General features: G+C 38.7%; 1 protein-coding gene across 2 annotated transcripts in view; it reads right to left on the minus strand.

The window, feature by feature from the left end:
- Positions 1–6595: 6595 nt before the first annotated feature.
- The window catches only part of si:ch211-214e3.5 (zinc finger protein 518A), a 29852-nt gene continuing 21872 nt past the window's right edge, over positions 6596–14575 (minus strand). The window contains exons 2-3 of one of the 2 annotated variants that reach the window (XM_068583309.1): positions 14354–14451; positions 6596–13872 (exon numbers count right to left, since the gene is read on the minus strand). In XM_068583309.1, the coding sequence (XP_068439410.1) occupies positions 10358–13774 (3417 nt within the window). In that variant the 5' untranslated portion in view covers positions 13775–13872; positions 14354–14451 and the 3' untranslated portion in view covers positions 6596–10357. Of the gene's footprint in view, positions 14452–14575 lie in introns of both variants that reach the window. The other variant, XM_068583308.1, reaches the window with a different exon arrangement.

Consider the following 14575-nt stretch of genomic DNA (forward strand, 5'->3'; position numbering starts at 1 on the left):
ATCATTACAAAAATATTGAAAGATATTTTTAATGGAAAAATCTACATTTCAAATGGGAGGGGGGATGGGGAGGGGTGTTAACTACTATGGCCCTGTTTCCGTCCAGGGATTTAATGTCAGTTATTATATGATGTATAATATATATATATATATATATATATATATATAAAAATATATATATATATATATATATATATACACATTATATATATATATATATATATATATATACATTAATAATATACACCACGTAACATGTATAAAGCAAGTAATCATGTCTAGAGCTGCAACTAACGTTTATTTTAATTTGCAACCTTTTATTACAAAAATAGAACTGACAGTGCAAATTCACAATGCAAAAAATCTTAATAAAGAACGTATAAAAAAAACATACAAATCAGAAAACTTAAAAGGATTTATTTGAACGTCAGAACTTGTTCTCTACACTCACAGACATTCACACTTACGGACGCACACACTCACATACATGCACACTCACGGACACACATACACACTTACAGACATGCACACTCACAGACACTAGGGTTGCAAAATTCTGGGAATATTCAAAGTTGGAAACTTTCCACGGGAATAAACGGGAATAAACGGAAATATACGGGAATAAACAGGAATTAACAGGAATAAACTGAAAATGTTGGGGTAATTTAACTGTGTTTACCTTGTCATAAGCAGACATGCATGCAAACATTGATAATACAACTTTTAAAAATTATATTTTTGACCTTTTTGACATTTTGTGAGTCAAACTTTATTCTTTCATCAAACAACGAAAACATGAACGTTGAATAAAAAAAGGTGTATTCCATGATCACCACCCCCCAAGACAAATTCATTTTTTTTAGTGTTTTCCGCTGAATCCTTTCAGGTCTAAATGCTTTCTTCCTGGACCTACATGAACTAGTTCAGTTCATAATTAAAAAATTTGAACTAAGTTCACAGCTCTGAAAAATGAACTAGTTCAGGTTTTTTTTCAGGTATTTCCTCCCCTTTGCAAATCTAACAGACACACACCCACACTCACAGACACACTCACAGAGATGCATACACTCACAGACGTACACACTCATAACTCAGAGAACAGGAGATGAGAATTCCAAAAGTAACCACTCAATGTATCAACGGATAAAGTACGGACTGCACTTTACCTGAACAAAGGTTGTTAATTAGATATCGAACTACAAATCCCAGCAACACTTCCTCTGCATGAAGCCACATTATATCAGACTGTTGAACAGTCTCTGCATCTCAGAGGAGATATTTACGCGTTGCTTCTCTTGAAGCTTCCGCGGTATTTTAAAAACGAAGACGCTATCTAACCCGACAGCGCGGCTCAAACACGGGGAATGAACGACTAGCTAGCGAGCTAACGACAACGGTTAGCCTAGCTGTTGAGTTATTGTACACACAACGAGACTATGCAGTAACATATGAGAGGATACAGGGCTGCATCAGAACCTCCTGGACTTTGTGTCTGCTGCGCTCTGCTCAACTGTTTCCTTCAATACTCAAAATTCTGCGCGACTCATTGAGTGACGTAATAATCGCGCGACACAACAAATCGATAATGAAATTCGTTGCCAACTTTTTTAATAATCGATTTTTATCGATTTGTGGTTGCAGCCCTTATCATGTCCCTATTTTAACAGCAAACTGCTGTTGTAAACAATGCAACTAGTGGTCGTGACAAGGTGCTCTGTGTTGACAGATTGGAAATGGCAAAGTATCATACCAAAAGCTCAAAACGCTCGTATTTGGAGGATAATTATTGTGCATCTGGCAACACAGAGATAGGTCGACCAATGACTCTACAAGTTCTCTCTAAAGTCAGAGCTCGCGAAAGAAAGTGAAACTTAAGGGAGAGACCGTTTCCAAAACTTGTAAGGGCGTAATAAATAGTTTGTGAAAGACCCAGAGAAACACAAATATCCAACGAAGCAAAATCCTGGACGTTTTTGGAATCTCTGCTGGACACATTTTTTAAGTCTCGAAAAGAAGACTTGTCCGGGAAAGGAGGACGTCTGGTCACCCTAGCAGTCACCCAGTTAGAAATGCGCCTCACGACCCTGATGCAATATTTCATGAGACTGAGGCTGCGTCAAATAGTCAAAACATTTCCTCCTAATGTCTACTTTTCTTTGACATTGAGGTGAGGTGTATCACAAAATGAATCAAATAAGGTAATTATGCCACCTGAGATTGAGAGAGTAGGTCCTGTATACAGCTTCAACATCAGACATTTTTCCTGGCACATTACTCCTGCTACTTCAGTAAGGCTCTGCGTCATGAAGTCGTATCTGAGAGGTTTCCTGTATCGCGAGTGACCACGTAGCGTGGCCGCAGTAGGCCCACGGGCCATAGTTTGAACATGTTAAATAAACTACTCTCAAAATTCATCTAGCTGAATAAGAGACCCAGGATAAGGCTCAAACCATTGCTTCTGCCCAAAAATAAAGGAGGCCTGGGCCTCGCAAATCTTCAGCTATAGTGGCATGGATTGGAAACGACCAGGAGACAAGATGGACCCAGATAGAACTAAGCACAGCAAACGGTATATCTATATTAACATTCCCCTTTATTGACATAAAATCCTTTAATAAAATCAACATTTAAAACAAATGGATATAACGCACTCTGTTAAAGGATATTTCAATACAGTTATTCTAATCTCTTCATATGTCAAGGATCCTTTGGCTTCATTATGTTGGAGAAAATCTGGAAAAATAGGAGATTCCACACAACTTTTGGGACTGTCCAGTAGTTTCGGAAAAATATCAATGAAAATTCATAAATCATTCAAGTGGGGGTACCCTCAGATCCATTGATATTCACCATAACTCAGTAGAGACAGAGATTAAAACAGGTTCATACAATGGAAAAAAATTACTGCAAAGTTACAAATGACAATAGATACCTTCAAAAGAAGATGGACTTGTGTTACATTCTAGATGCTTGAACAACTGAGAGGGGTGTGGTTATAAAACCGAGCTGTACCACTCGAATAGCACTGCTAAGCCAACTTGTAAATCCTGCTCTGATATGAACGAGTTCCCTTTTATTTCAGTGTCTTTTATTTCATTTGAGTTATTTATTTCATTTTATATATTTACTGCATATATAATTTAATTGTAGTTAATTTAGCTATTCAGTCCTCATTGAACCCTCCTTGTGGAGTGTTTGTGTAAAAGTATATACAAGTGGGAAGGTACAAATGGGTATGCTATGTGGGTATGTATGTGGATGGTTGCCTATATGTATAAGCATTTGTTTTTGTAGATGTTCATGTATGTAAAGATTAGCATTTATACTCGTAATAAGCTAAAACTATTGAGACTAATAGTACCATTTTAATTATTTACTATTTATTTTATTATGTTCCTGTATTTAAATGTCAAGGATTGCTCTGTTGAAAATGCCAAATAAAAAGTTCAACTAAAAAAAGATGATAATCAGAAACATGACTGAAGAATTTACCACTCTGTAGCTGAAGTAAAATAAGAAGAATGAGGGCTGTGGCTGAAGTACAACACCATAGAGAGAAGATCAATTACAGCAGTTTCATAAGTTTACAGCAGTTTGATCCCTTTACAGCAGTTCGATATCCCTAAACCATTAGCATCTCAGCAGTTTAGAGGCTAAGATTCATTCATTCATTGAACCAGCTGGCGTTGGCGCGCTCCGTCGATGTCTCGCACCACAGGGCATTATTTTGCTTTGGAGTAAATATTGGACATTCTTCACAAGTCACATTTCTTCTGAGTAAGTAAACATTGGAAACACGAGTTTGTCTCAATCTCTTCATCAATACAGCATGTTTTCATTTAGTAAATTATAGTGCATTTAGCGTCAAATAGACCATAAAGTATGCCTAGAGCTTGGCTACCTTGATTTTGACAAGTTGCTACATTGTCCAGTCTGGAAGTTGTCTGCATTTGCGTCTTAGAGCTTCAACATTACAAAATGCATTTTCAGCGCATGAAAGTTAATTGGAACATTTTGATCTCCGTTGTAAAATATGTTTAGTGTAATACAGGGAGTAACAGAACAACTTTACCCAAAAAGCTTTGCCAAAATAAAGAAAGACAGAGAGTAAGTGAGAGACAGAGAGAGTGAGAGAGAGAGAGAGAGAGAGAGAGAGAGGGAGAGAGAGCTCTTACAAGAAGAGGCCTTGAGGAAAAGTCCCAACTGGCCTCACAAGAACATGTCTAATTCCGCGTTCGGTTGCACCGCCTGTCTTCAGTCAGCTGCTGCGTTCACGTCCAACGTCTCTGACAATGGTAACGCTCCATGCAGAGGTCGCCTGCATACATCCCATCCCCCACAGAGAGCTCTCCTCCACAGTCACGGGCCACTGGCCTCAACCACTCCAGTAGCAGAGGAGTCAGAAAAATTATGCAGACGTCCCTGATGTGAACATGACCTATTTTAAAGTCCTACAGAAGCCCGCAGACCTGGCTGTCTTCCTGCTGCGTTGGCCTATTGGCTGCACCTGCCTACATGCCATGCTATGTGCCAGTTTTTCTGCTGCACTGCCTCTGCTACCTACATGTACACGTTATATCCCCAATCATTCTAATATTTTATAGTTATTACACAACACAAATTAATGTGGGTGTATTGGATCATTTAATATATATAATCTCTCTTCATATTCACATATTTATTAATAAGAGCAGTTGATTTTAAACCACTTTCAGTTAGCGGCACTTTCATTGAGGAAGCGCTACATGTAATACAAGTATAGACAATGATAGCAAGCATGCGTATAATGCATGGTAATGTAGGCGCGAGCATTAACACCACATTCAGTCATCCGCCTTAACACAAATCACATCACCGCTCAACAATAGTTAGTATTCTGTGCTTGACTTACATATTCTTTCATGCAGTCATCTCATTGAATATTGACATGTTTGCTAAAATGATTGGCATTCATTGTACAAGCATTCCTTTTTTGTTCAGCCTGGCAGTTGTAATATTATGAGTATAAAATCCTGTTTTCATCAGTGTATAATCAACCGAAACATTGTGTTTTTATTACAATGAGCACTTTCATATCTACATATGGAATATATGGAGGCCTCCATGTTTATATGGTATAAACTGCTGTAAAGTGAGCAGCAGAGTGACACTTTAACTTGTCTGGTTCCCCCATTAGACCTAAACTTCTCTTGCTAATAAAAAATACTTATTTTAGCCTGTCCAGTATTTATTCATTTGTTTTACTATTGTATTCCATGCATCTTAGAAACATTGTCTCAATTCAGCCTATTTATTATTTGTATTTTGTCAATATATTAAACCAAACTGTGAGGTGCCTGATGGGCATACAGGAACAGATGTTTTGTACCTTGTGTGTTCAGTGGAAAAAGAGATAAAGCAGACGACATACAGCTTAAATACATGTTATGTATGAGCGTGCTGTGGCCGCACATCTCTCTCTCATAAAGGCCATTACTCTGGCAGAACTATCTGTTTGAGGAGTTGCGTAACAGCCTTTCAATTCGCGTGCGAGTAGTCAGATTTTTTAATGTGTAAAAGAATCTCCAAGATGTGTGTGTGCATATCATCGGCTACAGATCAAATAAATCAGATTTTTTTAAAATTAAAAATATATTTTTCACATATACTAATCTGACTGCGTGCACACAGAACAAGAGTTCCAGCAGCTCTATACACACATTTGCAAACAGTTCTGCAACAATGAAGGCCCTGTATCATTTACAGCTGGTGTCTAATCATTTTATGTATTTTGGCATAACGTGATGATTAGTGTAACTCTGGAGAAAAATGTACACGTTCAATTTCAGACAGGACCGTGATCAGAGATTCTAATTCCACTTTATTACATCAAGGTCTATTGTGGTTTTCCTTTTATTGAAACCTAAGTTTTTCAGTCAATGTTTTTAAATCGACAAAATTGCACTTTAAATAAAGGGTGTGTGCTCTCCTGTATAACATTCCATCCAAGATTGTACACACACTTGCCAGTGTATTAGGTCCACATAGATAAAACCAATGGAGTTCTCTTACAGTAAATAAACCTCTTCATAGAGCTTATGTTCAGTTTTTGCTCATGCTGTTTATGAGAAGTGGCTGCATCAGACTGCGTTAGTTTGAGCTTCTTAACCCTGGCGTGTGCCTTATAAACTGTATCTACAAGCAGCCAGCTTCATCAGTCATTTATAAGACGGATGAGCACATGATCTATGTGAACTCATTTAAAAAAAATAAGAACCCACACTAATGTGTGGCCTTCAGTCCATCTACCCATTACTCCAAGGCAGCCGGTTTAGCTCAGATTTATTTACAGTATTCCAACAATAACACTTTCAGGATATGATTTAGGCCCTGTTTGAATGGTAAATTATAGCATGAAGTGGAAGATTAGTCAGTGCAGTGAAATTCAGGTAAATCTGGTGATGTTGTCCTGCGCTGCCCCCATGTGGATCTTTTCAACATCAGCACCATAAAGGCACATGGTGAAGAAGACAGTCACTAAAGCATATACACATGAAACTGGGTTATCACAAAAACCAGTACCATTATTACCGACAACAACAAAAAACACCACTAATTTCCACTAGGTATGCACATTTATTAGAAGAGAGTGAACAACTAAGTTGAACAAAAGAATACAGTACATTGTTGACCTGCCAAAGGATATTCAAGGCACTTGGCATGAGGAAAGATTCAGTAAAGATTTGAACAACCCGCTGGACAGGAACAGTTTGGACATGAGAAGTTCAGCATTGAAGGGTGGAGATCTGAGGGGAGCAGCAAAAGGCGGAACTGTAGAAGTGGTCTTTTTTGTATTAAACAGTTTTAAATCATTGCTCGCTTTTCATTGGAGACTCCCACCAGAGAAAAACTGCCAAACTAGTATTGTCCCTCATACAACAGGTGGTTTGGGATTGTAACAGTACAGAACTCATAGTCACTTAAAAAAAAAAATCCTAATAACACTTTTCAAAATGTTCTGAGGAAATCAAACAGTTCTTTGGCCTGAGAGCAATGAAGGGACGAGCGGACAAGACAGATGAAATGACAAACTGGACATTTCAGTCATATATGAGAAACCAGTCAGAGAACCACTCGGACTAACTGAAGAGATCTGGAGTTCATTCAGTGTTTGCATCCATTTGGCTGTGATCATTTCAAACTCTGTATATAACCAGTAAGCACTCAATTGTGTCACTTTAGTCCATTTTGCATCACAAAGCGCAATATAAAAAAAAAAAAAAACATGAAAAAAAAAATGATTATGCCTCAACATAAGGTTGATTATTAACCTTTAGTTACTTTACACCTTTTTTTTTACTTCAAAGTACTGTATATGTTAACCAAAACCAGTTTTTGGAGAGTATTATGAACCGCAAGAATATTTTAGGGGATAGTTTAAATTCTTTAAACAGAATTTTAACACTGAACCGTATTATGTTTCAACGTTAACTCCCTCCCCCACCCATAACAAGATAATGTACAGCAATTTGAGAACTGTTAATTTGCAAATTTACTGAGTTGGAATGATCACATCTATAAAAAGGGAACGCCACAATCCTGGAAGAAGGGACATTATGACAAAGTTAGCTTTTCTACAGCTGGTTAGACTGGTTTGATTAAAGGAACAGCTCAAAATAGTGTGAAATAAGCTTGTTTGCTTTTTTATGACAGCGAGACAAGAAGATGGGTATCAATATTACATACATTAACATGTCGCACCAAACGCGGCACGTTTCTCGCACCTGAAAGGGGGCGTAGCTTATCTCCGTAAAAACAGTTACCGCTAGCTTTCACCCTGCCTCCGGTCTTTATGCTAGGCTAAGCTAACTCCCACACTGGCTCCAGCACTGTAATGACATGTCAATAATCTCAACTTCACTCTGGGAAATTTTTTTTAGGGAGTATGCAAAATTCCCCAAAATGCTGAACAATTCCTTTTGGAAGAGAACACCCCACGAAGCAAGTTAAAGTCAAATGCTTGTTTGGGTTCCACTTGGTAAGTCTCACACATGAGTGGATGTAGCTACTACTCAAGCTACATTTTAAAGAGTTATTTTAATTTTAACGAGAAATTATTTTTGGGACTTCACTTAATGTAGAACAAAATGTCCACATAGTTGATTGGAGTGGTTGATTGAAATTAAAACATTTAGCAAATGCTGATGAAAAGGAGTACATGCCGAGGTCAGAACTTCAGTAATTGGAGGCTGGCTGTTTAGAACCATTTTGAAAATATAAAAACATTTGAATGGCTTGCATTGTTCAGTTACTTGCATATTGAACGGAATAAAACATTAATTCCACAGTTCGATCATCATGTGATACAATCATTAAAACAATGGGGGGAAAAACACGGTCCATGTCCTGTTGGCATGAAAAACAAAAATGTCAAATGTAACAATAAAACAAATGTATGTACATCATACTGGACTTGATGCCAGTGAGCAGATTAATAGTACAACATTAATGCAATATCAGGTGAAAGTCAATGCAGAGTCCAAACACAGAGCTCCCACTACACTTAAAATGTCTACATAGTATAAATCAAAAAATAGTTGTTGTTTTTAAAGTAACCATCTTCTAAACCACCACTTCTAAAAGTATTGAATATGAACAAGAAACCTTTTACTGAAACATAAAAAATAAGGAATGCCTTTTCCTGTGATTTTATCTGGGGAGTTTGCATGCAAATTGATGTCAAAACATGCCATTTCACAACCCTCACTGATTCTTGTAAAGTTTAGAAAGTTTTGCAATTGCATTTCGTACGTCTGGGGTGATCCAGCCAACCCCTCCCATTATAAAAACTACTGATGTCCTTAATCTAATCAGCACTATCAGCAGTAACACAGGTTCAATGTGTTATAATAGTGATCCAAGTTCCTAAAAATTAGATGATGGTAGAACAACACAGGGCTCGAGTCATTCAGTGATTTCTTACGGCATAATCTTTCTTTTCCCAACAGACTTTTAATGTGAAATACCTACAGGAAGTGCACAGGTTGACTTGACAGCAACTTCTACAGCTATATAGGTCAAACACATTATTGTAAATTATCAAATAAAAGCAGGTATTACCATTATTTGAGAATTTACAGTAATGTTTGAACTATAGTGCCAACGCGGTCAATTTATTGATCAGTCAACCGACAGAAAAAGTCAACCGGCTAATATTTTAACAAACAAATCTTGACCCAATTTTTCAAGCAAAAATTCCAAACATTGCCTCGTTCCAGCCTCTAAATAGAGATGATTTGCTGCGTTTCCCTTCTATTATGTCTTTGGGATTTGATCCATGGTTTTTATGAAATACATTTTTCACTATATTCTGACATTTGATAGGTCAAACGAGTCATTGATTAAATCAATAATAAACACAATTGTTAGTTGCAGCCCTTGTTTAACCATGGTTGATCGTGTTTGTTATTGAGACCTGGGGTATGATTAATCAACCTCTATAATTCCAATTATAAAGGACTAGAAGAATCCAGCCATCATGTCATCTTTGGCTTCTTAAGTAGTTACACAACTGTTGAAATTGACTAGATTGTTGCATGGAAACTGCACAGGGCGTAAAATGGGTTGATCTTGTATTACTCCAGTATGCAGTTAAAGCCAAAGTTTAACAGATAAACAATGCATTTTCTCTGTAAAAGTATAATGTAAAATCATTGTCTATTTGTAAGACTTTCTTTTCGAAGTTAATATTTTATTTTATTTTTAAATCAAAGAACTAGTTTAACTGCACGCTGTAAGTTGACAAAATTCGGACAAACTAAACTATTCTGCAGATAAAATTATATCCCATTCAATTAAAATATTATACAAAAATGAAAAGAAATTGGACCATATAATCACAAGAGTAAAACAAAGGAATTTGTCAAAAAACTTGAGCGGTAAGCTATACAAATAGTTTCCTATTCTCAAATGTAGACGATACAAAAGAAAGAAGATACAAAAATCCCTTAAACTAGACAAGAATTTGAGCGAAAGTAACAAACCAGATTAATATGAAATCACCTGAGTAATTTAAACCAGCTCTACATACAACCTATGCTGATATTCCCTTTCTTTAAGCCAGTGCTCTTACCACAACTCCAAGTTACAGTGTACCATTTTCACAGTTCAATTTGACCTGTGCATGCATGATAACATGCTTGCAGTATGTATTTTACCAGAAAAGATAAACTATGATTGACTTAAGAATATGTATTTACAAGAACAGAAAGGGAACAAAAGTAATGTGAAAGGTCATTAAAAAATATACAACTTCAACCATTTGTCCCACCTCAAAAGGGACAAAATATCCCATCTTAAAAAGGGGATGGAAAACTTTTCAGAAGAGTTTATTCCAGTCTCTAGTTGCCTCCATGAGGTGTCGCTGGCCGTGACCAATCCAATCTTCTTGGTTGTTGAAGAGCCGACCACAAAACCAGCAGTCAAACACCACAGACTCTTCTCGACAACCTGACAGAGTATCTACTACCTCATACTTTTTTTTGCTTTTTTTCCTTAACTTCAGTTTCAGGAGGAATCGCTCCCTGACAGAACTCCCAACTTGCCGAGGTCTTGGGTCCTCCCTGTGAGACGATGCACCTTTGGTCGAGGAATTCCCCCACAGACCACCATGCTCAGAGAGAGCTTGGATTGTTTTCTGAGACAGAGAGACCTTTGTAACAGCACCTTTGTGCCTGTTAACTACTTTCATGATATTGGCCACTTCGGGAATGTCAGCGTCGGGATGATTGAGCACAACAACGGGTTGGAGTCTACGAGGGCATTTGATCTGCTGTAGCGAACTGAATGGGGCAAGCCTTAGTCTCTTTTCAACTTCTTTGGCTACAGGCTTCCATAACACCGTAGTCTCTTTCTCAGTCAGTGCTTTATTTGAAAGTCTTCTAGCTTTATGCACCGTTGCTGGAAGCTCGTCAAATAATGCTTTCCTGCGCCTTTTCCTTTGGCTTGGAGGCCGAATTGACCTTGGGGCCAGGATAGGTTTCTCTGCTTCATAAGACTGTACCTTTACATTCATCCGAGAGGGTGAAATGCAAGATTCCATGACATCTTTCTGTGCAGTATTTTGTAGGGGGAACAATTTCTTTGTTTTGTTTGACGCCAACAGAAAACACTGGGTCTGAGGTCTGGTGGACAAAAACAAGGGTTGACTGCTTGATGTGGGAGCGCCACTTGTAAGAGTAGGAGTGACAAGTTTAAATATTACTTTGTTTCCAGTGCTTTCACTGGATTGGCTGCACCGAGTCCCAGTCTTTGTGTCTTGGTTGTTCAATAGTAAGCTTGATTTGGGTGGAGAAATGTATCGGAGCAAGAATGCCTGGCGACCAGTGTGCAAAGTGCTGGGTTTGTCTGCAGAGCTTACGGGCATGGCCAGAACTGGCCTTGAGTTCAATTGGAGTTGTGTACTTGCCAATCTGAGCCCAGGAGCACTGGGGGTCTGAACAAATGGAACAGACCTCTGGACCAAGTAGCAAGTTGGCTGTGCCTTTGCCGTTTTGTCAGGTGTATTATGTGGTGTGCTTGAGAAGAGTACTGGACCCTTAAAACCTGGACTATTGATAAGGTAGTGATTTGAGGTGGTGCCAGCACCTTGTTGAAGAGCAGAGAGAAGGGTTGTTCCTTTTTCAACAGCTCCTGCCTCTGGTGATAATGCAACTAGCCTCCTGTTGCTTTGAGAAAGGCTTACTCCAGTAGGGTTACTTGATCTTTCTAACCCTGGCTTCATATAAGATACATTGATCTGAGGATTTGCAGAATTTGTTATCAGTTTGAAACCTGGAGTGCCTTTGACCTGCACCGGAACTGCAAATTGATTCTCACTAGTTCTCAGAAGTACTGACTGATTGCCCTCTGGCAATTGAAGAATTCGTAGAGTCGTTTTTGTTTGTTTTAAAGAATCATTACTTGCACTTAAAGATCCAACTCTTTCCTTATGAAGTTGTTGGGTAATGATTGCATCTGAGTGTTCCTCCACAAAACTGCCACAGCAATTTGAACTACTCTTTGTTTCTGACTGTTTGTTGGATATAGGAATGCTCTCCTCCTCAATTTTGATAATATTAAAGTCTTGGAGCACTGACTCAGGATTTTCGTCTTCAGTGGCAGGATCGTCAACACTAGCTATGCACTCATCAACCTCAGTGTCACTCTCGCAGACCCTTTGAGTTGAGTCTTCATTGCCACTTTCTGTGAATAGCTCTGGAGACTCGGCCAATGTCAAGCTAAACAGTGATGATTCACAAATGCTTTCTTTGTCTGCTGAATGATCAGACGTATTGTCAAAGTTTTGGGTCGTGACAAATGTTTCCTTGGAATAATTGTGAAAATTAAATACTTCTTGATTTGGTGAATTTTGTGTGCAGCCCATGAGCGTATCGCTGCGGCAACCTGAAGTGGGCAGGGGTGACTCTGATGGATATGCTGGGTTAGTCAAAAGCTTTTTAAAATGTTGCTTAATGTTTTTATGTTTGACCTCAGCTCCTAACCCATCCGTTTCTTCTGAGGCACTATGAGGAGATTGGTTGTCATTTTCTATAATGTTAAAGAGAGAGTTCCCTTTGTGTTGATCAATTAATTTGTCTGCGTCCGAATCAGTCATCAATAACTCATCTGCAGCCCCACAATTTTCAATAGTGTCTTTGGAAACTGGTTTGGAAAGTGATGTTTCCTCAGCAACTTTTAAAAGTGAAGATAAACCAATGACCTTACCGGCACACACTGCTGAAGTATTACTTTGAGAACCCTTATAGCAGGTTGCATCAGTGTTATTATCAAGCTTACTTCTCTCTGAACAGGTTGTTTGACTTGGGTGACTTTGGTCACCCGCATGATCAAACTCATTTGTCATAGGATATAATGTATCTGCACAAGTGGAATACCTACTTATTAAAGGATTAGTTGGCTCTCCAACATCATCTCTAGGTGGGATGGAATCAAGGTTGCAAACAGAGGTTTCTTCCTCCTCAATCTTAACCTTTACTGCCATAATATCACCTTGATCCATCTGTAGGCAACATTCACTTCTTGGTGAAAGGGCAAAACAATGGGATGTTGAGTTCTTGCTGTTAGAGCATTCCCCATTCTCATTGGTAACTCTAATTTTATCCACCACAGAATCTGGTGCTGAGGAGCCCACATCTTCAATCAAAGAATGGTTTTGAGGGGATGAATCTTGTTTTGCCGTTGGTATTACTTTGAGAACTAAATGCTTTTTGCCATCAACCATCTTGAATCCCATCACTTTGGTTGTACAGTTGGGGGGAAGAGAGATTTTGTTCTTAACCATCAGAACCGTCAGACTATTAGGATTGGTGTGAGCATCAGAAATTGCAGAGTTTTCACATTCCTGTAACATTACTGCCATTGCCTGCTCTGTGTTATGAGAGCCTTTTCCCAAATTTTTGTTTTCCTTTTTTGAATCCACATAGTGGTGGGCCTCCTCGACGGATATCTCTGGTTTGATTAGCCTGCCATTTTGGTTGGGTAAACTCACAGGCAGAGAGTTCAGTTTTGATATTCTCTGAGCCTCCTGTGATTCAACACTCTTTTTCAGCAAAAGTTTTAAGGTCGCAGATGCATTTGCTGGGCTGCCACTGTCGTCTATTACCTTCAATACATTCCTTCTCTCGGCCTCCTCTTTGTGAACAGCTGCTGTGTGTTTCTTAAGATACTCGCTTCTTACTGCACCAAATCCACAGATCTGACAAGTGTGGGGGAATGTACCTGAGTGAGCTTTCATGTGCTTCAGGTGATCCTCCTCGTTCAAGCCGATATGTCTGCATTTCGAACACTTCCAAGGACTCTCATTATGATGATGGATGTGCTGGACGAATGTACCTGCGTCCAAAGTTGTGAAGTCGCACCAGTCACAGGTAAACTGTCCATTCAGACTGTGACACATGATGTAGTGTCTGGTAAGCAAAAGCAGAGAGTACTGAACATCATTGTTGCAGAGCTCGCATGCAACCAGAGTATTCCTGTGCTCAATCCGATGCCGTTGAAGAGCAGGGAACTCATTTGTGACAAAACTGCACAGGTCACAAGGGTATGTAGGCAGGGTTCCTCTATGGGCTGCACGAAAATGTTTGAGGAGGTCATTGGGGCTAAATGTGCAATCATCTTTGCACACAGAGCATCCAAAACTCAGAATCTTTCCAGAGAAAACAGCCCCCTGCTGAATTTTACAATGGGCTTTATTCAGATTTGGTTTATCCTTCTTGGTGGAACTCCCGTGCTCCTTAATAGAAGATTCTTCTGCATTATTGAAGAGTGACCCATCCGTGACTTCTCTGAAATGCTTAAAGACAAAGTCTTTTACCTTTTCTTTTTCGTCCCCTATTACTGAAATGCTGCAGTTCTTGGCAGAATCATGAAGTACTGGGAGGTCTTCTTCCATAGTTGATGATCTACTGATCTCTGAGAGAGAAGTAAACAAATGTCATTAGTACATAAATAGGATCCAATTTCCTTTAAATTAAATTAACATTGCTGTAGACGAGAAAAACACAAAGTAGGCAAACTATGCATGTACTACAATTCA

Source organism: Clinocottus analis, unplaced genomic scaffold (genome assembly GCF_023055335.1).
Source record: "Clinocottus analis isolate CAN_PGR_092001 unplaced genomic scaffold, fCliAna1.0.p SCAF_19, whole genome shotgun sequence".
Lineage (NCBI taxonomy): Eukaryota > Metazoa > Chordata > Actinopteri > Perciformes > Cottidae > Clinocottus > Clinocottus analis.